General features: G+C 41.4%; 1 protein-coding gene across 29 annotated transcripts in view; it reads right to left on the reverse strand.

Moving 5' to 3' along the window:
- TSNARE1 (t-SNARE domain containing 1) overlaps positions 1 to 25885 on the reverse strand; it is a 482568-nt gene that overhangs the window by 39350 nt on the left and 417333 nt on the right. For all 29 annotated transcript variants that reach the window (XM_068933469.1, XM_068933480.1, XM_068933456.1 and 26 more), the window contains one exon: positions 24513 to 24628. In XM_068933469.1, the coding sequence (XP_068789570.1) occupies positions 24533 to 24628 (96 nt within the window). In that variant the 3' untranslated portion in view covers positions 24513 to 24532. The remainder of the gene's footprint in view (positions 1 to 24512; positions 24629 to 25885) is intronic.

The raw sequence follows: 25885 nt of genomic DNA on the forward strand, positions 1-25885 counted from the left end.
GGTCACACAACAGCGTGTAAGGACGTTTGGCTTTTCTAAGCATCCATATGTCCTATTTGCTCTTGCCAGCTATTGGTTCCTGGAATAGCCTTTTCATTTTCGTACTTAGAACTATGAGAAGGATTGGTTTTACTTAAAAGGGGCAACATTTTTCTTAAGGGAATAATGCAATAACTGTGTTGCAGATTGGGAAAGGGCGTTAAGATGGTCAAAGTGTACATCTATGTAGGGACACCAAGCTGCGTGGCATATGCCTGATGGGCCTGAAACCAAACTGGAGAAAAAAAACCTAGCTGAGAGTCGGCAGGGTGGTTGGTTTACAGATATGGAGCATTGCCCACATAAAAGGTCTACATAGATCCATGACCTTGGGGACCACCAGCAAGACATGTACAGTTTTGATTTACCACTTTAGGAAAATGCACTTGACTAAGAATGCCATATCTTCTTGCACTCACTGCGAGGGGGAAAAAATATTTTTTGGAGATTATTCTTACAGAGACCCAATTAATGTTATGCAAACTTTGATAAATTTTAAACTATTCCTTCATGGCTGTGAGATTCAGGGTTTCATTGCTCTATATGAGTTCTACGCAACAAACTGCATATAAACTGATAAAAATTTGCTTCTACCTCAAATAGCGTAATCCATAACGAAAACTGAAAAAATGTAGGTTGTTGTTGCAAGCACTGGCTGCATTAGCAAATAGGAGACAGCAAGTCTAACTGCTGGATAAGGGACTTACTTAGTCATTTGATGAAGATTATTAAACTATTTAGCCATCACTGATAATTTGATTTACCATGCTATTACAGTCATTATTATCTGTATTTACAGACTCCTAGAAGTTCAAATCACGATAATGCCTCCACTGAGCTAGGCTTTTCCTGAAAACATGATCCTCTCCTCCAATATGCTCCCAAAACTCCTTGGGACCACCAGTACTGAGCTGGAACACAGGAGGGTTTCTCACTTGTTAGAATTATTGCCAGCACTGTTTCATCCAGAGACAGCTAGCACTGCTCCAAATAATTTGTATCTATGGTTTGGGTGATAGCAAGGATGATGGATCGTTCCCCACAGACAGCGTGGATGTGGAAACTCCATGTCACTTGGGCCTGAGCATTGTTTTCCAGTATGGATGGCATAGGAGAGCTTTGCTTTTCTCATGCCAGGAGATAAAAACAAGTGAATATGTGCAAGACAAAAAATTATCAAAATTATTGACTTCACTGCATAGACGTGCATCAGATTCTGCTGATGACAGCTATGGGTCTGACAGCTATGCCTCAAGAAAGGCAACATTGGCTTCATCAAAATATTATTCTTAAAGGTAGTAGTAATGCTAAACAAAGAAAGAAACGCGTATGTTTGCACTGAGAGTAATATACCTGCTACCCTTCATTTCTCCTTTTCCCTCCACTACCATAAAGTCAGGTTCGTTTCGAAGCTGGGACTGCTCAGAAGGGTTCAGCTGAATTCACCTGAGCTGGTGCAGTGCACTTGTTCTGCAGACTGGCTGATCACAGTGAACCCATCACGGATGGCACCTCGAGAGCTCCAGGGACACTTCAAAGGAAAAGCATTGAGAAGGGGGAGGAGGATGGGGTGGAATTTGCATTTTAAATGTGGAACTTCCATGAATGAGCAATAAGGGATTTGAAAGGCTGGCCACAAGGAGTTAGAAGAAAAAAAACTCTTCTTTGGTGCTATAGCTAATTCTTCAAGCCTGTTCTCCAGTGATATTAACACACTGCGGAGGTTTTGTGCAACCAGAAGGATTAGGCGGGTACATCAGTTAAATAGCAAGCTATTCCAAAGATGGCCGTGACAAGAACTCAATCTGGTGACACCTGAAAGATGTCAAAGTGGGTGGCTGGACTTGCATGTGGGTTATTATTAGAAGAACTGCTGGGTTATTATGCAGGTCGTTATCAGAAGAATTGCACTGTATCAGTGAATAGGATGCATTTTTCACAATATCCCTTTAAAACTGAAGGCATAGTTCCCTAAAGTTGCAGCATTCAACGGGTCTCAGTAAAGAGCAGGCTCGGACGCTAGGAACTCAGAAAGATCTCTCCTGTGCTTGGGCCCTATAACGCTCTGAGAGAAGTGGAAGAACAGAGTTGTGCATTCACTGGGGATCTGCATATTCTTCATTATTACAAGTCTCATTACTGTTAGTATTTTAAAGACCTACAGGAGACAGGACCCCCTGCCACCTATCCATGTAGAGCCCCTCAGATACTCACCTGCCTTTCAGCAAGCAACTGCCTTATGCCACCACATGTGCTGAGATACCACAGTGAAGAATTCAGCACAGGAACCCAGTCAGGAATAAAAAAGACTTTTAGTTTTGCTGAGCCTCATCCCTGGGTCTCAGGTAATTCCTTCCCGTAGTGGCCAAACCGCATCCTAAATTGAGTTCAGTTTAAAAGGGAAAAGATTCATTCTCTCCTGTCATCATGGAAACAATAAAAGATGGATTCATCATTAAATCACATCTAACCAAGTGCAATTGGGTGCAGGAAATCCATCTAACACAGGATGAAAATGGTGAAGAGGTTACAGAAGAGCTAACTACTTGGGAATAACACAGGATAAGATGCGGTCCTGCACTTAGCTCTAGCATAGTGTTTCGCTGTGATATCAGGAAAATCACTTGAACTGTGTGCCTCTGTTTCTTCTGTTGCTAAAGCATAGATAATAACATGCACTTTCAAAGGCCTTTAGAGATCTCCAGATGATAAATTGTGCTACAGAGGTAGAAAAGATGTTACTGCCGTTGATCATTATTATTACAATAGAAAAAAAGGAGGAAAATATGATAGTTTCCTTCTTTTTAGATTCTAATATCATTTAGAAAAGAAAATATAAAGCTACTTCTGCAGCCTTGGAAAGCACAAAATAAATAACAAAATTGGGGTAAAAATGTACCTAACCAGTATCTCTCATGAATATCAGAAATATTTTGAAATTTAGATGATAAAAAAGAAACAATTATCAGAACACACAATATTCTGCTCTCATTAGCTGAAAATGCGCTTTATGTAATGTCATTTACACTGTTTTATCAAATGCATTTTCACGGTAAAGTTCAAAGAAAAAGGACTAAAGCATAAATAACACTTTTCAGAAACCTTATTCTAATCTTTGTCTTATTTTGATCTTCGTAACATAAGGGAGAAAAAACCCTTTTCTTCAAAAGTACTATTTGTTTCTTGTGAAGCTAGACTGCTGTTCATTATTTCGAAGGGATTGCTTGTAGCTGTGAATCAAGATACAGTGAAAAAGGCAGCAATTCTAGTTTCAAGTACAGAGTCCATGAATACAGAGCTGGATTCTGTTCTATATTTAAGTATTTAGTTAATATAACTGGAAGTCAGTTTAATAGGTACTGAAACGTTTTGTTAAGTCTCTGATGTTTTAGTAAAGACAAAAAGAAACAAACGCAAAGCACTAGAATAGAGCAGAAAAAGCGTACCATAAATCTGAGCTGCACTCCAGCATGTTACAGGTACTAAAGTGCTGTATTCAAAAATTATTAGTTTTTATTTACCTACTATGCTGACTATAACGGTAGGGCTAAGGAAAATGGCCAGTAATTTCCAAACAGGGAGGAATAACCCCTTGCATCAGTACTGGCTGGGGGCCAACCAGCTCAAAAGCAGCTCTGCAGAGAAGGACCTGGGGTCTGGATGGACAACAATGTTTCCTTATGACAAAAGATGGCCAACAGTATCCTGGGTTGCATTAGGCAGAGTGTTGCCACCAGGCTGAGGGAGGTGATCCTCCTCCTCTGCTCAGCCCTGGTGAGGGCACGTCTGGAGTACTGCATCCAGTTCTGGGCTCCTCAGTACAAGAAAGATGTGGATTTACTGCAGCGAGTCCAGTGAAGGGCCACAAAGATGATTAAGGGCCTGGAGCATCTCTCCTAAGAGGAAAAGTTGAGATAGCTGGGACTGTTTAGTCTGGAGAAGAGAAGGTTCAGGGGGGATCTTATCAATGTGGATAAATATCTGCTGGGAGGCTGTAAAGAGAATAGGGCCAGATTCCCTCAGTGGTGCCCAGTGACAGGACGAGAGGTAATGGGCACAAACTGAAACACAGGAAATTCCACCTGAACGCTAGAAAATACTTTGCTACTATGAGGATAGTTGAACAGTGGAACAAGTTGTCTGAAGAGCACTCCTGTTATGGAGTCTCCATCCTTGGAGATATTCAAAACTGGATACAGCCCTGAGCAACCTGCTTTAGGTGACCCTGCTTGAGCAGGTGGCTTGGACCAGACGATCTCCAGAGGTTCCTTCAACCCCAACTCTGTGATGCTGTGAAATATCAGTAAGCTAGATGGTAGCTTCTTTTTTTTAAGATTTGCTACATTTTTGTAGTATTTTGGTCACTGGCAGGTTGAGAGCACTGTGCACATTACAGTAGTGGTCCCCCACTGCTGGAGTTATGGAAATGGGGTCAAGAGTGGGAACTGGGATTGCAAGAAGAAAACAAATTCAGGCCTGTGGTTCTCAGGTGAGGCATCTGACTGTTCTTCACTCTCCATCCATCACGGATCTCTCTCACTCTGTATTTTCCCTTAATTTTTAGCAGCATGCTATTCCTGAAAGCCCGAGAGGAGCTCTGATGGTTTTATGCGTTTCACCACTCTCACTGCTTGGATAGGTTAGTTAGTAGCAATAGGCACAATAAGCTGAGTTAAGTCATACAGACAAGGTGTGTCTTGGTTTACACCTTGCAATGCTCTCATTTCAGCCATACAGTCAAGTTTATCAGTCCAGCTCATGGAGGAGGGATGTATGATTGGCTACTACAGTATAGTAAGATGCAACCATTACCTCCAGAAATGCCTAAATGCTTCATTTTCTTTTTCCTCAATCATTTTCTTCAGCATCCTTTAATGCCTCCAATCACAAATCAGGGCAGTGGATTGGATGGGTCTATGCCTTTGCCTTACATTTTTTCAGCTTTTTGAAAGACGTTTATCCAGACTTGTGTATAGTCAGTAGAAAGTGGCAAGCATCTTCTGAAAATATTTCAACCTAATCAAAGATAAAACTTAAAGACTGGTGGGACTAATCAGACTCTGCTCAGACTAGAAAGGAGTTTAGAGAACCTGCTTAGACTGAAAGTCTAACTTTTAGATGGATAAATTAAGGAAGACGAACATCTCCTTTCCTCATTTGACCCAGTCTATCTCTCCTTAGGAAGCCTTAGAGCTGGCTCACACAGGGATTTTTTTGCATGAAATAAAATATGAGAAAGGGACTCTGCTGATGCTGAACATCAGCACCTTCCCTATGCAAGATGTGTCACAATCCATATTTGACCCAGGCAAAACAACTATAGGTAGAGGCTGAGGGACGAGGACGACTACATTTTCACCTGAACTTCTTGAGACAGTGAAAAAGGTAACAGAGTTGGAAATAATGGAGTGCTACTGAAAACAAAAGAAATTACCATCATGAAGACAGATGACCTACTGCAACCCCATACAATCACACGGCAATCCCAAAAGATAAGATAAGTAGGCTTTAAATACACACAGCACAGTTTCTGGTATCTAGAAGGAAATTAGCAGATCAAATTAAACCTCAGAATAATCTACTGACATCATTAGATATATGCAACAGATATTTTTGGTTCATTTTTCTAAATATGTACTTCAAAGAGAGTGAGGGGTAAGTAAAGCATCTCTGAGCTTGAAAGGTGAGAGCATGGGAGCAAGTGATACAACTACTCTCCTTTACTGCATCCAGCAAGTTACTTAACCTCTTTGTATCTCAGTTTCCCGACTATAAACCAAGAGTATTGATAGCTCTGTGCCTCAGAGGGTGCTCAGAGTCGTAAGGTAACGTTGCCAAAAGACCTGCTGGATGAAAGGCATGCAATGCTTTTATTAACATCTGTATTATAACATCTTCAGTTCAGCACACTGTCTTGCAGTCCTGTATGAAAGGAATGTGAGGAATATAATAGTGCTTAGTACTTCATGCTGCAATTGCTTTTGATTCTAACGAGGACACTATCTGGCTTTGTGCTGAGCTCTAGAATGGACGAGCTGGTGGTTCCCTTAATACCACCCTCCATCATATCCTCTTATAAATCCATTTTTAATTTTTTTTACACTTGGCTATGTACAATTCTACTATCCATAGCTTGAGAAGCCAGTCCCAGTACTAAGCCTTTGTAAAACCTGATAGTGTATTTCTCATTATGTCCATAGTAATTTCAACTATTTTCCTTTGTCTAAAACTTCTGTTATGCTTTGATGCCTATGGACATTTTAAGTAACTACCTTTTTATTAGCTGAATCAACACATGACAAAAGATTATTCTGTATTGGTCTTCTCCTAGGGTCCTCTTAGCAACCTAAGTACTTACATACTCTCCCTTAATGTTGCGGACTTGGAATTCCTTAGTAAATTTGCCCTCAAAGCACACCTTTGGGTTAGACAAGAATTTTATCATTTTTTACTAGATAAATTGACTGAAATAACATCTAACTTAAGTGGACAATTATGCCTCACATCATTATACAAATTTAGAGAAGATGAACAAAGAAAAAAAATGGGCTCAAGATTTGCCCAAGGACAAACAAACTTATGTCAAAATCAAGAACTAAGCTTGGATAGTCGCTTCTCTTTCCAGTTCCTTACCAGCCACCAAACCAGTCCTTCTCTGACAGGTACACAGGCTGAAAATAAAAAAAAAAAAGATTTTGTGCAGTCTAGGATATAACAATTTTCTCATTCCTTGGGCCTTTCCGTCTACACAAAGCGAAGGATAGCAGTACCTAGGACCCCAGCTGGGACCCTTCTGGCCGTCCTCCTCAATATCATGTCTCTCTAACATCAGAGGAGACACATTTGCCAAATCTGTATTACCTAAGGGTTTCCCCGGGGCAGAACCAAAACCTTCAGGCAGAACCTCTCACTTTCCTTCATTCCCTTTGCTGAACACCATCACCATGCATATGCAAAACCTTGACACAAGCCCTCATTTATCTGCTAACTTTCCATGGGTGAATCAAGCACTGAATGTCTTAGACACCATCAACCACAGCTATTCCAAACATCTCAGTGAAAAAAGCTGAAGAAGCTTTACATCTTTTGCAGCAAAGTGTGGTGGGATACCTCTTGTGCTCAAGCTCTAGTCTTCCTTAGCAGAGTGTGGGCGTTATACCTATGAGGTACCCAAAGGACACCCAAAAATGCATAATAATGCTGTCTTAGGACCACAGGGGAACTCCACATTGACCAGAGGCAAGTGATAGATGGTAGTAGCATTCTGCACTACAAAATAAGGTATGCTTAAGCAGTATGGACTTGAACCAGCTGTTGTCACACGGCCTTCAGGCCAGGGATCATCTTTTGACTCATTTAGACTTCAGCAAAAGCCTAGTGGCTCCTCCCTCAAAAGAAAATACAAAACAAAACAAAACAAATCCTATTAATCAAAGCCAAAATCTTTAATCTCTTCTGAAATACTATCTTCACCTGAAAAATGCCCTCAACTGTAGGACTGTTTCTGCTGACTCAGGTTGTGGGTGCTGTGATTTAAAAAAATGATGCTGAACTTAATATTAAGTTCAGAACAAGGCTTAATAATCTCAGTAAATGCTAATAGAGTTTTAATGCTGTTTTCATTAACTTTATGCCCTTTCATATAGAGCTGCAGGGCTACTCAATGATAAGAAAACCCCACCGATTTAGACGTATGAATGGATGCTAAATGCTAATGCTGGAAGCACTGGGCAATGCTCACAGCAGGGCTTTGACAGGATAAAGATTTTATGGAGTGTCACATCAGGACTTGTTGAACAGGCTGAATGTCAAGAGTAAAAGCAACAGCAGGAAAAAATGAGAGCAAGAAGATCTCTACAGTGATGTTTTTTTTGTCGGATATTGCAGTTAAAAACATTAACTTTCTTCTGTAAGTAGCTAAAAATCCAATAGGAAGCTCATGAAAAGGAGATTAAAAAAAAAAAAAAAAAGCTGACAAAGAGAACCCTAAAAAAGCCAGAGATAGGCTGACAAAATATTTCTGGTAGGTCTAAACTCTTCCAATACATTTCAGTAAGTGATTTGGCTTTCTGAGTTGCGGCACCAAGTCTAATACTTTAGCTGTTTGTTGTTGTTATTCTTTTTTAAAAAAAATTATGTATTCATTTATTCATTTATGTGGAATACTTGTCAGTAGGTTGTGAGGGAGGGAGAATACTCACGAACAGGACAACCTGAAAAAACAAAGTGTGTCCCTGCATGGAAGTTCAGGTACAAGGTGGCAAGAAAGTGGGGTTTATTCCCAGCTCACCCAGAAGCTCACTTTGTATTTCTAATTCACCAACACACCTACAGGGAAATATGTGACCTAAATACAGTAAGAGCTTCACCAGCTGCCTCCAGGCAGCAAGGCTTCATAGTCAGCCATGTGCTCAGGGTTTGCTAGAGCAGAGCTTTAGTCCGTTGCATCCCTTTTCCTCTCTATTTGTCATTTTCCCTGTCTGTGTACTAAGGTGGGTGAGGGAGGTAGTCACTGTGCCCATTTGGATACGGGCTGCCCATCTGCACATCAAAAGCTCCAGCTACATCCGGTGTTACCTTTGCTGGGTTGAGCTGCTTAGAAGTTGATATCTGACATAAATAGTATATAGAGTCCTTCTATACAGAGAGAGAAACATCTCAAGAGAGCAAGTTCTCCACCATTAATGTGAGTGCTGAAGACAGAAAGGGGCCAGTTAGCTTGAATCTGTGGTTAACTTCCACCACGGACAAGCGAGAAGGTCTACAAGACCTGCTTGACCTAAATGCTCAGTTTGAGAATGTCTAAAGTGAGGTGGGATGAAACATACTTTAAGTGTCATGTTTCATAGCAACTGTACACAAAATTTGGGTTCATCGCTCAGACTCCTTGCAGTAGGTATGAGAGAAACCAAGATGGTGTCTTTGTTTTTTGGGGAAAGGGATAATTAATCATTTCCGTGGATACCTGATGTGCCTCAGATTGGAGTCAGGGCTCCCACTGAATCAGCATCGCTTACCGGGGAGGTCGGAGCAAGGCAATTGCAAGGTGGAACAGCTATAACTAAACAGCAAGGAAACAGTGAGCAGATGTTCAGCCATGTGGGTTGATGAAACTTTGCCGTTAAGGTGCAATCACTGTAAGAAGTTAACATATACCCTTATTCTATCCAGGAAAATAACACGCCCTATGTTATTATAGCAGGAATTCCTTAAGGCCACCAAGTTTTATCACTTCGGACAAGTTATATGAACTTGTCTGGCTATGCAAATATTTCATCTCTAGTGGGAATAAAAGCTGAAAATTCAGGAGGGATATTGAAAGAAGACTGAGTGATAACTGCAACTGCAATTTCCCAGAAACTCAGGGGATGTCAGGGAGTCTGGAAAAGGGAGGGTATCCTAGATGAGAAGTTGGGGCCTCAGAGGCTTTTCTGTGACGGCCAAGTGAATAAGCTGGATTTCTAGCAGGAACCAGAGTAAGGGAAGATATGTGGAAGAATCTGTTAGCAATATCTTTCTCCAGCACTTGGCCTCCTTGTCTCTGCATCTTCCTTCCCATGACAGCTCCTTTGTAGGAAGCAAGGACAAAGCAAACACTGGCTCCTCAGAGGCAAAATGTTGGAAGAGGGGAAGCTAAAGGCGGATCTGAAGACAGATGCAGTGCATGAGCCATTCCCACATACAGACCTGTGCTAGCCCAGGGGCTTTTGCATAATCCAGATTTGCAGCTCTGGGAGAAAGCTAGCCAAACTAGCAGCCTTCGGATGAACCAGCAGTCCAGCCCACAGTGTAATGATGGAAACCCTGGGAAGGCATTGTCGGCTCCTGCCTGAAAGCCATGTCATATGTGTCTGGGCTTTTTGACCGTATTGAAATATTATGCTGCTCACAGGATGAAAAAGGTTAGTTGGCTTCTGCTAAAACAACAGACCCACCTACTTGGATCCCTGCTATGAGGCAAAAATGTACGTCAGGGCTGCCAGATGAGTTAATGTCACATTAGATACAGCACCAGCCTCCGAGTCCTTTTATCTGTCACTTTGGCTAAGATCAGCTGAAATGTTTCCAACCCCTTCCTCAATTTAAAACTCCAGAGCCTGGAGGCACTGTGTTTTCTGTGGAAGATTTGCGTTGGCACGTATAACCTTTATCAGTCCAGCCCGCGCACTGTCCCAGCAGGAAATAAAGCTCAAAAGTACCAGTTTTCCTTAGGAATGCCTGACTTGAAATTCAAAGGGAGTTTTGCCTCTAGATCACATTTCAGATCATTTTCACTTTGGTAAATCCTAATAGTGCTTCTGCTTGGGACTGAGGATTCAGGTCAGAATTAAGGCATCCAAATTATGGCTTCAAGAGGTCTCTGTCCAACCTCTATTTACAGTTACTGAGCTGCTAGACAGTACAGTCAGAGGAGCCCAGACTAATTCACTCCATAGTGGATATTTAAGGCTCAATCCAGTCGCCTGCACGCAACCATCTAGCGCCATTTGAGACTTGCTGAGGTTTACAAGACATCTGTGCAGGGCTAGGAGCTGTGACAAGTTGAGAAGTATGCCCTTCTGGACTCACAGCTGGGGTCCAAGTGGCGTAGCCTTGGGCATCTCAAAAGACATTAGACATGAACGTGAGGTCAACTGCACCGAGCTCCTCGAAGCAGCCAGACAAACTGCTGTGTAGGCTGCTAGATCTCTAGTGACTCTAAAGGGAGTTCAAAACACTTGACTCACATGGAGGAGAACTGACATTCAAGACAGGTGCCTTAATCTTGAATTTCAGTCTCACTTAGGGCAAGAGAAGAAAAGCAGTGGAATGATCTGGAAGATGGAAATCTGTTTTCCTGGCTACTGAGGAACCTTTTTCTGCTGTGTCTGTACACACACAAATCTTACCAAGACAATAAAAAATTCTGTGTGTGTGTGTGTGTGTATTTATATATATGCGCTCAGAGTGAGATTTCCTATTCCTGTGGAAGTAAGCCCATTAACTTCCTGGGTGTTAAGACAAAAGCAGCCCTCATGAACACTAATTACAAATAATACAAAGAGAAGAAATGCCCATCTTTTTGGCTTACATAAATGCTTCCGGTGCAAAAGGAGGGCTTTCAAGGCTTAATCACAACAATGGCTAGTAATTCGAAAACCCTTTGTATTGCAATAAGCAATTTAAGCCAATAGTATGCAATTTGCAAGATATTTCACTGTGAACTTAGCCCATTTTCAAGAGCGGCCTCTATGTCTATATGCACACACGAACGGAAACACAGAAATGCCCAGTACACCCACACAGATACACAAATGCATGTACATAAATAATACTTAAGGCTCTCTCTGTCAGTACTTGGTCCCTGAACAACAAGAAAATGTAAGAGAAGGCTGACTGCTTCTGATTAACCACAGCCTATTTCATTCTTTGTAACTGAGGCAATCGCTATTTTTATCCCTCACCACAGTCAGAGTTGTTTGCTTCACCTACCTGAAGTCCAGGGTTTTTTGTAGCTGAGTGCACCAGGTTTTAGGTGCATATGTCTGCACATACATGGCTGTGTATGTTTTAGCAAAAGATTAACATGTTCACTTCACTAAAATGAAATACTCACAACAAAAAATTGTATTGAAATTACTGCTTGAACACGGCATTATGAAAACAACGACGCCAGCAGGCTATAAAACCCAGTATGCTCATAAGCTGAGCAAGAGAAAGAGTGTGCTAAGACGACTCTCCTTTACAACAGTTGAATGGGACTCATACTTTGTTGATGTCCCTCTGCAAATGAATGACAGAAAGGATTCTCCCTCTGAGCTTGCATAGTCCTGAATATTAGCACTTCAGTGCTTCTAATCCCACAAGAAGTGAAGAAAACATAGTTTAGCCCTCCTCATAGTATTCCTCCTGGCTTTAGCCTTAGACGGTTAAATGTGAATTCAAACCCAGCTCCTCACCCTGAACCCAGAATAAAGGCTTGGACCAGGTTACTCTACCATTAGTCAAGAGGCTACAAGACATGCAAAAGCGCTTCAGTTTGGTCTTTCTTATAGTTAATATTTGCTGAGACAGACAGAAAACAAGCATAGTTATATGGCTCATAATTAAAGACAGTTAAAAGAGGCAGTATGTTGCGATTTTGGTCTCTTCATCACCGAATGCTTAAGTACTTACTGAAAGTGGAAAAGGTTTTTAAAAAAAAGAGATAGATGGATTTCCCCCATATCTGAGCTGACGTGGATTCCGCCTTTGCCTAGTTGCATATTAGTCTCTCTCTGAGCTAATCTGACCAGATTTAGGGTAAGGTTGCTCTTTAGTTTCTCTTCACATAGGGAAACAAGAGTGCATCAGAGATGGAGAACGTTCCTCCATGATCTATAAGAAAACCTGAGCGCCAGCTGTAAAAAATCTGACTACCTGCATCAATGCAGTATTTATCGAGCACCCATCTGCCATGGACCTTCTGGCTCAGCAAGACACCGTGCAAAGGGCAAGAGCACGCTCAGATTGTAACAGCCCATTATCAACAGCTATGAAAGAATACACAGCTCAAATTCAGCCTGGAAATACAGCTCCCAAACTGGTGAGTTTAACCATAAATTAAACGACTTTGATATACATTTATTGTATTAAACAATATACTACATGTTCGCACTGAAAGAAAACATTTTAAAGGATTTTACTAACATGGCTACACTGGCAGAAAAGAAAATAATAATCATAAAAAAAAAAAAAACTGTTCACATTCCTTTTTACTCCCATGGTATAACTTTTTAAGTGTAAATCAAATCTATTCTGCTCTTCAAGGCACTCATAGAATTAACTTACAGAAATCTTGCATCACATCTTGCACTAAGTGAAATTCCTGTCCGTAAAGCAACGAAAACATCTAACATGCTGGACCAAGAAATGAGATATCAATGTACCTGGCCATTTGGACCCATAGAAAGCATATGTAACTGAATACACATCTCACTGAAGAGTTGCATCTGCTGCTGCCCAGAAAAAAACATTGATTTGAAGCCATCACTAAGCACTTCACAGTAAACACAGTGGCAAATTATCCAGGACCAAAGAAGAAAATCAGAAACCACTACTAGCGGTAGGGGGCAGAGAAATATAAAAAGTGAGACAAAAATGACTATTAAAATATATTTTAGTCTTATAAAATTGGCCTTAATGAACTATAAAATAAATAAGCCTTAATGAACTATAACAGCCGCTTACAATTATTTCTATACTAATAAGCTTGTAGACTACATTTGCCATATACTGGTTATTAACAAGATATGCTTTGGAATACATAATTTAATAAAGGAGACATTGCTACCAGTAAAGGGATTCCAGGAACTTTGTGCGTCTGTCACCCTACAACTGAATTTGAATGTCAAAAGAGAAAATTTCCTAGGCCAATAAATATCCAAATTTGTTCATACCAGCTGAAGTGTAGCTTTTATAGCTTCTCCCTTGCATCAGATTTCTATTTTACCTTCTTTTTAATGCTGTGTACTTGAAAAAATGTAAATAAATATTGGTTACTGGAATCCACCTTTCACAGAAAATTTAATAGGAATTCTTAATGGCATGTTGTAAACACAATACAAATAGTAGTTATAAAAATAAGAATAATTCAAAATAATCAGCAAGACTCTTCATATAACAAACTTTTATAAGACACAAGGCTTGACATCAAGAAAATAGTCCTTGCAAATACTGAAATAGATGAAATTCCACTTAAATGGAAGGAGAAATATCCTTTCTTACTGTGAAAGTGGCCAAACAGCGGAAGGGGTTGGCCAGAGAGGTTGTGGAGTTGTCATCCTTGAAGATACTCAAGACTCGACTGGATACGGTCCTGAGCAACCTGATCCAGATGATCTTGCTTGAGCATGAATTTGGACCAGATGATCTCCAGAAATAGGTAAAAAGATGTACAGCATGGGCTTTTTTCTGCTCCATTTTCAGAAAATCCCTCCAATCTAGAACTGAACCTAAGGTGCTAAAGATATTTGTTCTTCTAAAAGTACTCTAGCATGCTTAGACTTTAAGAAGAAAAAGCAGATGCCTTGAAAATGTTCCACAGACAACATTTTTTTTTTTTTATCTAAAGACTAGGCAGATGATCAAAGTGATCAAATTACTGCTTTTTAATGAGTTACTGCTTGTCAGCTGAGAGGCAGCAACCGATGCAACGTTGTTATTAGCACATTTTGATGACGCAACATCAAAACTAATGTATTTTACTCTGCACTCTCAGCAGTCTGTCCACAGACAACCAGAGCTGTTCAGCTAACAAGAGGTAATTCAATAAACCATAGTAATGTGAAAATTGAAATGATCTACCCCTATTCCACCTTGTGTATCGCTTCAGTAACAAGAAACTTCACCAGTCTTCTAAGAAGTTAGGATGATAAGATTCATTTGAGATGCACAGTTGTAAATATGGTGTCTCTTTGTACAGGCTCTCACATAATAATTCCTGATGACCTATTTCTGAGAGAAATGGTTTATGCACTATATAGCAACGTCATTTGATACTGTAATGTAGAAAGCCATTTCAGTGTAAAAATATGGCTATTAATTGGGGAATTAATAATCTGTCAAAGCTTAAGCAACTTCCTTACCAAATTAAAAACAAAAGACCCATCTCTCCAGCAGTTTTCAGGAAACGGAGACAGTTATTTCTTTAATGGCTATTTAAGTCAAAAGGCTTCTTTTACAGATCCATCGAGAAAGGCTATTTTGAGCGCTGAAACATATTCTGTAAATGAAAGGTTGTTGTGAAGCAGATTCCAACTCCTATTAAAGCCTAATGAAACTACACAGGATATTTCAGAAATTTCACTGGGTACAGTAGAATTATAATTCTTATTTTAAAGATGGTTTGAGAATCTCCCATCCCAGAGATAAAAGCAATTAGAAGTATATTATATGTATATTAAAGCGATTACTTATTAACAAGATGTAGATATTACTCAGCTCAACCCAAGGAGGTAGATAGCTATTAAAGACAAGACAATCATTACTTCAGCCAGGTCTGAAGCTGTGTGGGATTCTTTTTGTTTTGTTTTGTTAATGAAGGTATAGAAAGAGAAGGACGTTATAGAAACAGCCTTAACAAGCCCTCTGCGCTCTACCTGCTTTCACTCTCAGCTTTAAAGAACACCTCCCAGATCATTCTTTGTTTATGCTTGGAGAGGGGCACTTGGCAGCACAGAAGAACTAGACAAACTGCAGCACACCATGGGTTAAGGCCATCTTCCAGCTGGGATGACAGCATCACCAGGGCTTCAGTGGATGTTGCTGAGATAAAGTTATACACCACTTCAGTCATTGCATTTTCTTACTTATAATAGTCTTCTAAAGACATTGACAGGCTAATGAACCCATTGAACACCAAATTGTTCAGACCCCAATCCCCCGAGATAAAACTTGAGTTATTATGGATGAAAAGAAAGAGCAACCTTCCTATCTACACAACTACAGACGACCCCTTTGAGAGATGCAACTAACACACTGAAATCAAATCATGGTCCACTCATAACGCATCTTCCTTCATGGCCAACTATAATTACAGATTTACAGAACGGCTGAGGTTGGAAGGGACCTCTGGAGATCATCTAGTCCAACCTCCCTGCTCAAGCAGGGACCTCTAGAGCATATTGCCCAGGATCACATCCAGACGGCTTTTGAATATCTCCAGCGAAGGAGACTCCACCACCTCTCTGGGCAACCTGTTCCAATGCTCTGTCACCCTCACAGTCAAGAAGTTTTTCCTCAGCTTCAGATGGAACTTCCTGTGGTTCAGTTTGTGCCCGTTGCCTCTTGTCCTGTCGCTGGGCATCACAGAGAAGAGGCTGGCCTCATCCTCTTGACACCCCCCCTTCAGATACTTGTACACGTTGATGAGATCCCCTCTCAGTCTTCTCTTCTCCAGGCTGAACAGGCCCAGCTCTTGCAGTCTTTCTTCATAGGAGAGGTGCTCCAGCCCCCTCACCATCTTGGTAGCCCTCCGCTGGACTCTCTCCAGGAGTGCCATGTCTCTCTTGTACTGGGGAGCCCAGAACTGGACACAGGACTCCAGGGGAGGCCTCCCCAGGGCTGAGGAGAGGGGCAGGATCACCTCCCTCGACCTGCTGGCAACACTCTGCCTCATGCACCCCAGCATCCCATTGGCCTTCTTGGCCACAAGGGCACACTGCTGGCTCATGGTTAACTTGTTGTCCACCAGCACTCCCAGGTCCTTCTCCGCAGAGCTGCTCTCCAGCAGGTCAACCCCCAGCTTGTACTGCTGCATGGGGGTTATTCCTGCCTAGGTGCAGGACCCTGCACTTGCCTTTGTTGAACTTCATGAGGTTCCTCTCCGCCCACCTCTCCAGCCTCTCCAGGTCCCTCTGAATGGCAGCACAGTCTTCTGGGGTGTCAGCCACTCCCCCCAGTTTCTTATCATCGGCCAACTTGCTGAGGGTAAACTTCCACTCTGTCCCTTCCTCCAGGTCACTGATGAACACATTGAACAAGACTGGGCCCAGGACTGACCCCTGGGGGACACCACTAGCCACAGGCCTCCAACGAGACTCTGAGCTCTGCCATTCAGCCAGTTTTCAGTCCACCTCATTGGTCACTCATCTAGCCCACACTTCCTGAACTTGCCTAGGAGGATGTGATGGGAGACAGTGTCCAAAGCCTTGCTGAAGTCCAGGCAGACAACAGCCACTGCTCTCCCCTCATCTACCCAGCCAGTTATTCCATCAGAGAAGGCTATCAGATTGGTCAAGCATGATTTCCCCTTTGGTGAATCCATGCAGACTGCTCCTGATCACCTTCTTGTCCTCCACATGCTTAGTGAGGACCTTCAAGAGGAGCTGTTCCATCACCTTTCCAGGGATGGAGGTGAGGCTGACAGGCCTGTAGTTTCCTGGCTCCTCCTTCTTGCCCTTTTGGAAGACGGGGGTGACACTGGCTTTCTTCCAGTCCTCAGGCACCTCTCCTGTTCTCCATGTCCTTTCCAAGATGATGGAGAGTGGCCTAGCGATAACATCCGCCAGCTCCCTCAGCACTCGTGGGTGCATCCCATCGGGGCCCGTGGATTTATGGATGTCAAGTTTGGACAAAAGATCTCTAACCTGATCCTCCTCCACCAAGGGAGAGTCTTCCTTTCTCCAGCCTTCCTCTCTTGTCTCCAAGGTCAGCAATTCCTGAGGACCGGCCTTAGCAGTGAAGACTGAAGCAAAGGCAGCATTCAGTAACTCTGCCTTCTCTATATCCTTTGTTACTAGGGCACCTGCCCCATTCAGCAGCGGGCCCACGTTTTCCCTAGTCTTCCTTTTGCTATTGATGTGTTGGAAGAAGCCCTTCTTGTTGTCCTTGACATCCCTTGCCAGATTTAACTCCAAACGGGCCTTAGTCTTCCTTGTTGCATCCCTGCGTACTATGACAAGTACTGCTTTTCTAAGAAGATGCTTTCCTGATAGTGAATCAGTTCCTCTGTCTAAACTGCCAAAATATTTCTTCTTTAACCCACTGTTTCCAAAGAAAGCCTAGTGTACTATTTATTAGATTTTCTTCAAGAACACATTGATCCCAAATTACTTTGCTTTGAAATCACCACCAATGATAATACCCATGTAACACTTTAAAGTAGCTTCTATACCACCGATGCATCACATCCTCCCATTTAGTAAATGGCATTGATGTACTTACTACACACTGCCCTGTTCCAAAGAAAATTTATAAGATTCCTCGTTTCAGCAAACAAGTTTTTCACATTTACATCTCAAGATAAGTAGATTATTTAAGTGGACCAAAACCTGATATTCTCAGAGCTTCTATTATCACTATTGTGCATGCATAGAATGAGAAAAAACAGACAGATGCAGGCTTTGACACTGATTTTGGAGACAAGGCATTGCCATAATTCCAGTGGCCTTGTTGCTTCAATAGGAAAAATCGTTTGTTCTCAGAGAGTATACTGCTGAGATTGGATTTCTAGGTTACTCAAGGAGAAAAAAAGAACAACAATAGCAGCACTTTAGTAACGTGACTAGAGAAAGCAAAGCCTTGTTTATTATTTTCCAGAATTGCAGTGCTTTTTTTCAAACTCTCTCACTCTCTCTCCTTCACATACAAAAGCTTTCAAATATCAAGGAGTCAGCTGAGACCGAAATGGTGACAAAATGTACAGGAACCTTGTCCACCTCCTGATCATCCCCCGTTCAAGAGGACTTGCTCTCCAGAGAAGAAGAGCCTCTTGATGCTGCATCAGAAAGAATCGCACACCTTCTCAAACTGACTCCAGTGAAAGTATGTTCACCTCAGAGCTACGAAGGATCAGAATGAACAATGGCCTCTCCTGGACTGCTCTTCTCTGCTCTTGTCCTGTTTCACACAGTCTTTCCTTAAGTAGCTGTAAATGGCACAGTATGAGGCCAGAAAGACCATCAATCTGAACTAGCAGGGCCATTTTTGTGTTCATGATTGCAGTAGAAACTGAATGCACTGACAATTAGCCTCCTCTTTCAGGTCCTCAGAGGTTTGTCATCATGCTTAGGCATTGCAAAGCATGAATAACTAACGCTTGCAGATTTCTTTCAGTAGCTCAGATCAGCGATTCTCCATTAGTCTGAAGGGTCAGGACTGTGTACAGCCACTTAGTTGGCTTATTCTGTTTTCCTACCGATTGTAAAGAAACCGTGCAGAAACCTGAGGCAGGACTAAGCAAGCTGCTGACTGCCTAAAAATCCCACTGACTTTGGATTCAAAACAGTGAATTCAAGTTACTGCATTTTCATTGAGCTGTAGAAGCTGTTGGCCTGTGGCTCTTGATCTAGAGCAAAGGCCACATACTACCTCCTGCCTTAGCTCTCTTTCACTGCAGAATTAATGGCCTGGCATTATGACCTTAGGCAACGACCTAAGAGCGTACTAATGGACAGCTACCAAGTTTTGGCCTGACGTGCACTCATCCACAGTAACCTGCCATCAAAATGTTCGTGTATCTCATGGTTTGGAAGAGGTGTATAGGATTTGGGACAACTCAGAGAACGTCTTAGAAATAAAATGGCCTATTTCCTGGCCCTTGCACCTTTCTTGCCCTCTGTTATTTTGAAGCTCCTTTTGTATGAAGGACCTTTTGTCTCTTAAAATCTCGTTTTCTCTTGGTAACCATTTCTCTCCTTTACATGCCTGTATCTCAGAGTTCAACTGTCTTCCATAGAAATAATTTAGCTTAGATAACTGCAGACCTGGCCATTGGAATCAGGATCATCCTAAGGAATATACGTATTACCCTCATTTAAGAAATTGGGCTAAATTTTTATACCAGCCCAACTATTTATTTAGACAAACCTTCTCAAGAAATTGATCAGTGAAAATTCAGATCGTATTTTTAAGTTTGAAGCACACAAAGTTACTAAATGTATCGTATCTCAGCCTTCCTGCCAAAGTAGAACTTCAGTAAGGATGCCAGGATTTGAGACATTAAGAGTAAAGGCAAGACTAAAAGGCAAGAATTGAATGACACCTGAGTATAAGTATAGGATCTTTTACAAAATAGTAAGAAACAGGAAAAAAAGATATAGCAAAGTTATTGATTCTTGATTGTACTGCAAAGCAAATATGGCAGCAATGAGAACAGCAGGGCAGAGGGGTGAATTATTTTAGAATCTGAATGACAGCTAGCAAATATGATGCCCCCCAGAGGCCTCAAGAGGTTGAAATAAGCTTGAAAACTGAGCCGCTCTCATAGTTACTAAGCCACGTATAGATGCGTTGTAAAAGCAAAAAGACAATAAGTAAAGCTAGTCCAGTGATATCGATTCAAAAGGCAAAAGCAATTCTATGAAACAAAGCTGTCTATGTTTTGCCCTTATTTACAACATTCATTAAGCCAATTTATTGCAAATTGCATCTTGGATAGGAACTGCTGTGTTCTTACAACCTGACATTGCCAGGCGAGAGACGCACAGAGAGAACAGCAGATTTTCTATTGCTTGTGCTGGAAGAGGGTGCCCAGACATGTCTCCCAATAGGTAGGAACAACGATGCTTTAAGTGCCAAGTGCCACAAAGCCACTTGTCAATCTTGTCCCCTCTGCCACCCACAGCCCTCATGACCCCTGCTGATACAGTGTCTGATTGCACTTGTTGACGTGTGACTGATGTCCTGCCTTGGAAACACCTCCTCTTGGCTCCACAGGATACTCTATAGTCTACCTGGAAGTCTGCTGCTATGAAGGAAAGGAACATCAAATGGGGCTCTCTGGTACTGATCAGACAAAATCCGGCAGTACAGAAATCCTTTATGCCATCCTGGTTTCAAATTCCAAGGTTTAAAGCTCTGAGATGAAGATGTTCTTTACTTCTTCAGGCTTTACTTCACGAAGGGTCTGCTTCTCCAAGTAAGAGACCAAAAGTGCAGGTTTTGCGATTGCTACTGCATTGCAAGAAGCCAGGGGTGCAGCACACAGGGAAGTTGTAGAGCATGAGGTACGAAAAAAATACTCAAGATGAGAAAGTAAGGAAAAAAAAAAAGGGGGTCACCAAACAGGGACTGTATAAAATCAACTGTCTGAGCCTCTTCCTCACTGGGCAGGATACAGAATACATTTAATCACATCATAAGCCAATAAATGAAACAGGCAAGGAAAACCTGTGATTGTGAATGAGAAATTCCTGCACTGCTGTGAACTATTGAATCAGCTATTGAGCAGGGAAACACTCCTTTTCTCCTCTGCACTCTTACTCTTATATTCACTGACAGATTCAAAGGTTGGAAAGAACAGTAAATTCACAAGGTCTAAGGGCCTCTATGACAGTCCGTGTACCGAGTTCGCCTGCCTGAAGCATATCTGAGAAACAGGGATGGCACCTTCTGCTGCAACAACTTCCAAGAAAAGGGCATGGAGCAGTCAAGTAGTCTTTGGCTAAACAGATTGAGATGATTAAGTTGTCATTGGAAAGCATATTTTCCAGTCTTTGAGTACATTTAGTACTTTTCCCCAAGTCTGTAAACCGTTTTTTCCCCTATCAAAAAAAATGCCTAAGACTTAGGAATCCAACAGTCTGGATGGTCACTTTGTGCATTTTCGCACAAGCGTGTGCAAAAATGTCCAAACGAGTCACAAAAGACAGAGGACACAGAAGATCCGTGCAGGCTAAGACATCCTGACACTAGACAAAGACACTGTTAAAGGAGGGACATCTTTAGGACTGCTCTGTTATTCTGTCTTTTTAAGATGTTTATTGATGTTGAACTGTAACAACAAAAAGAGCAGCTGCAACGCTCTTACTATATGAGTAATGTGACCCAAAAGTTTCTGGGCTATTTTCCTGAGATGGCAACACACAACCATACAGACTTAAGTCCCCAGGTGTTTCTGTACGTCCTCTGTAGATGCTCTTCTCTCTCTCCAGACAAAACTGCCCCAAGGGAGAAGTGACATCCTTATGAAAGTGTCCTCGCAAAGCAGAAGCCAGGGCTCAGAGTGCTCCAGAACACCTGGTCTCTCTGCATGCACTGAGGCAGGAGGACACCACCGCCGCTCGAAAAACTTATTGGAAAAGGTACTTTTAACTTTTCAAGCCTCATAAAATGATTTTTCTGATGGCAGGAATGGGCTAGTCTGCCAAAGTCATGTCTGACTCATGAAAAATTTAAAAAGTGGTTTTTTTGTCCTCATGAGAAGAATCATTAATGGAAAAAAAAATGGAGCCTATATATTGGTGTTCAGCTAGATAATATTGACATAATTTCTTTCCTTTAGCTCACTGAGTAGTAACTTTCAGATTTCACGGCTGCACTCACGACAGCTAAAGAAACCTAGCCTGGACATCATCCAAACAGGGCATAAGCCATTTCAGCAGTATGGTTGGTGAGGTTTCTTTTGACTCCTTATTGATTCAGCACAGAACAAACTCTTGGGTAACAGGTTAAGTGGAAGTTCTGGCCAATCATTAGTAAAGCTGGGCTTTTATTTAGCTATGTGTCCTGGCACAATTCAGAGTATTTTGTAACCCATTCCCTAACTAGCTTTTTTCTCTTTATTTTCTCTGAACTGTCATGTAGAGCATAATGTTATACATTAAAACCCAGCTGTTCTCTATCTCCCAAAAGTATGTAAGGCAATTTTACATGAAATAGTTTGTTAAGGTAGTTGAAACTTTAAATCCACTGATATTTTAAAATCCATTTGCGCTGCAATTCAGAATAGAAAAAATGTTCTCCATAGACACAGAAATTCTGAAAACGTTCCTTTTCTGAAATCTTCAAAATGTAAATGTGAAATCTGTGGCACAGCATTTGGGGTCAATCTAGATTAAGAATAGTTTATAATGATCAGAAACCGTACTTGTTCCAATATGATTCAACATAGTTTTTGCCTGTACTTGTACTGCTGGAAAGTAACTTATGTTTTAGAAGTGCAGTAATTAGTTTCCCAACTGATGATAAAAAGTAGAGCATTATATTTTTCCTAGGGCTTTCATTAGGATCTCTAGGTTCACTTCCCTCAACACATGGATTGGTTAACAGAAGATTAACTCTCATTTTCCAATGTACTTTTGTTATTAGAATATTCTGGTTCTCTGAAATTATCTGCTTAAGGGATTTAAATTAAAATGTGTCTAGATTTAGCTAACTGCTGATAAGATTTGTGACTTCTAGGGGCTGAGAATATTTAAGTATATATAACCCAAATTTTATTATACTATAAATTACCATGAGGGATCACATTTTCAAATCAGAGTAACATAACCAAAATTACTGGGGTTACTCTAGGTTTAAATAAGCAGGACAGATCACCATCTGGATCTGTAGCCAGTGTCTCTTGTATAAAAGAGGGGTGAAAACATGTATAGAATTAATATAGGCATATATTTAAGATATATAAAGATCATAAGCGCATCCATACTGTATCATCTAAAGGTCCATCTCACTGATATCTTGCTCTATTCAGCACTGTGCAGTAGCTGATTGCCTGAGGAAGAATGAAAGTGTAGAAAAGTATTTAGAGATATTTCTCCTAGCTTTAATTTCATCCTAGCTCATGATTTTCCTCACCCAGAAAAGGTGAGCTGGTACTTGATAGTCTTCAATAGATTTTTCTTTCATGGATTTATCCAACCCTTTTTTGCACCCAAGTTTTGGCGTTCACAAAGTCATGTGGTAAAGGAGTTCCACAGCTGAAGCACATGTTCTGTGACAAAATATCTTTCTATGTTTGTTTTGAACCAACCCCTGCTAGCTACATTTGCAGTACAATTTAGAAAGAAGGTACAGAAGAGGGCAATCAGTCCTGAGATGGAAGGACAGCATTATCTAGTAACACTGAACTCTTGTAAAATGAAGCAAGAAACAAAAGCTATCAATCCTTCAGGCTTTCTCTATGCTAGTTTCAGAGGATAATTCAGACTAAGAAATTTCTGCTAAAATTATCCAAAAGGTCCTAGTTACTCTTAGTATAATGCAGCATTTACTAGGTACTTGGCTGATATCCCACATGCATTATGCAGGTCTCCATGAGGGACATGACAGTTCTCTAAACCAGAAGTCGTCCTGCCTGATGTCTGCAGGAGACTCTCGTTAATACTCTTGGACTCTTGCTTTATCACTCAAAAAATCCTGCTATTGCAGCAGACAGACAAACCTGGAAGGCCAGAGCCCTTTGGATGGTAGAAATTCTATCAATTTGGTAATTTGTCCCTGAATAATGGCCTTCCAGCCTTCTGAGGAAGCAGATACTCGGAGATGTTTTGTATTAGACAGATTAAGGATGAAATAACTTATTTGATTCATTCTACCAGAGCAACAAGGAAAGAAAAATTTTTTTGTCATAAGCTTTCCTTCTGAGGCAAATTCTTTATAAAGAAAATATACTCTAGTTAAGAATTCACCAATGAGGTTAAACTGCTTTGATGCCTCAGCTAGCTTAGGAAGCAAACAGCCTAGTCTCCCTGCTACAGACTGCTATCCCTTTCGAGGGTGGATTCAGAGCAAAGTCTGTCAGAAACACATTTTTATTCCATCCATACTGCAATCTCCAGTTGCTCATCTTCCTGCTCCTCTGGAGGGCTTGGCTCCAGGTTTGCTGGGGGTGCACTTTGGATTATCTCTGTATTTTAGGACGATGAATTGCCCCTCCTGCCCCTGCTTGTCAGGCAGGGGTCTTTAATCCCACTTCCTCCCCTCTAATTTACATGGACGTAGGATTCTTTAATCAGCGTTTCTGTGAGTCCACATGAAAAACAAACACAACACAAACAGCAGGGGAATGGGTAAGGAAATGTTTAGACTGAGTAACACCTCGGCATACACTTTAAGGATCCACCAAGGATGCTACTTCTGAGCTGATATACCCTTTAAAGAAAACTGTTTTCGTAGGTCATACTTGAACCTGCAAACTCAGATACATTTTTCTTATCATTATCAGCTTCCTGAGCTATCTCCCAACTTTCTTATGGAGTATGATAAAAGACTTAGTTAAAGGTTTTTACCTGCGGAAACCGTAGCCAGATCAGTGTTTGACTGAGACTGCGATGATTATGACAACAAACAGCAGAACGGTCAAAGCGACAGAGAGAAGGCAGCACTTCATCTTCCTGGCTCGTTGCTAAAAGAGGAGAAAGGAATAGAAATAAATATACGGACAGTTGAATGGGAAGATGGAGGGTAAATCCGTGAAGAAATATTGCTAATTTTCCGTTGCTGGGAAAACAGGTCAATACAACACAGAAAGCTTGCCTCTTTTTTTTGGACTGGGCCAATCCCTCTGAACTACCTATGTGCAACTTTTTCAATCCCCCTTAAACATAATCACCTTCCCTGCACAATTTTCTTCTTACTGAAATCATTGCCTGTGTCACGCTAAACCTGCAGACTACACTTGAAGACTTGGGCTTGAGTAAAGCTGTTCAGTTTGGTTTTTGCTCAGGAATGAGGCAGGCAGCTTACAGGATAGACAAATGTACCTCCAGCATTTGATTTCATTCAGATTGAGATATGGTAACAGAGATTCCACAGGGTTTTAATTTCGATATCTGTTTCTAGTTAGACCCATCAGCCTTCCCAGTGATCTCCATAGCCAAAATGTTGTTTGTTCCCAGTTAAAATCTTCTGCAAGCCGTTCAAGTCCTCTCTCTCTCTCTCTCTCTCTCTCTCTCTCCTTCAGGTGGATTAGAGAAAGGATACTTCCATGACCCCATGGTCCCAGCAATCCTCCTACCCAACACACACAAAAAAGTAACTTCAGTGAAACACTGAGCAAGCTCACACATTCTCCTGGAGACTCTGCCAGATTAACCAGTCCTCCAGCCATCAGCCTTGATAACATCATCCTGACCTAATAAACCAATTGCATTTACCCAGGGTTTTTACCTTTCTTACAACCGAAGCAGCACTCGGAGGAAAGACTATGTATTATTATTGCTGTTGTCCGTTTTTCCTTCCTTTCTTCCCCTAATCGGTGTAATTAGCCCTCCCACTCTGCCTCATGTTCTTTGTTCACTGGTTTTCACCTCCCTACACTGCATTATATTTCCCAAAACTTGCTTAAAAATATAATTTTATGGAGAAAACCGTAGTTGCCCAGCTAGTTTATTCTACAGATATTTTGGCCTCTTACACTACAACCAACAGGGGACTCATCTCCTCCATCAGTGCTCCCAAGCCCACTGCTTCATTCCCTTCTAACCCTCTCAAGGGCCCACCAGTTTTGTGGTACAGAGCTTGAGACGCGTTTAGAGCAGGGAAATCCCCAGTGCACAGTGCCTGGCCTGTCCAGGCTTTCACCAGCCTAACTGATGTTTTTCAAAGGGCAGATTTTCAGATTTATTTTATTTTTTTTAATAGATACAAGTGCTGGGTTGTC

The sequence above is a fragment of the Struthio camelus genome, chromosome 2 (genome assembly GCF_040807025.1).
Source record: "Struthio camelus isolate bStrCam1 chromosome 2, bStrCam1.hap1, whole genome shotgun sequence".
In the NCBI taxonomy this organism is placed as follows: Eukaryota; Metazoa; Chordata; class Aves; order Struthioniformes; family Struthionidae; genus Struthio; species Struthio camelus.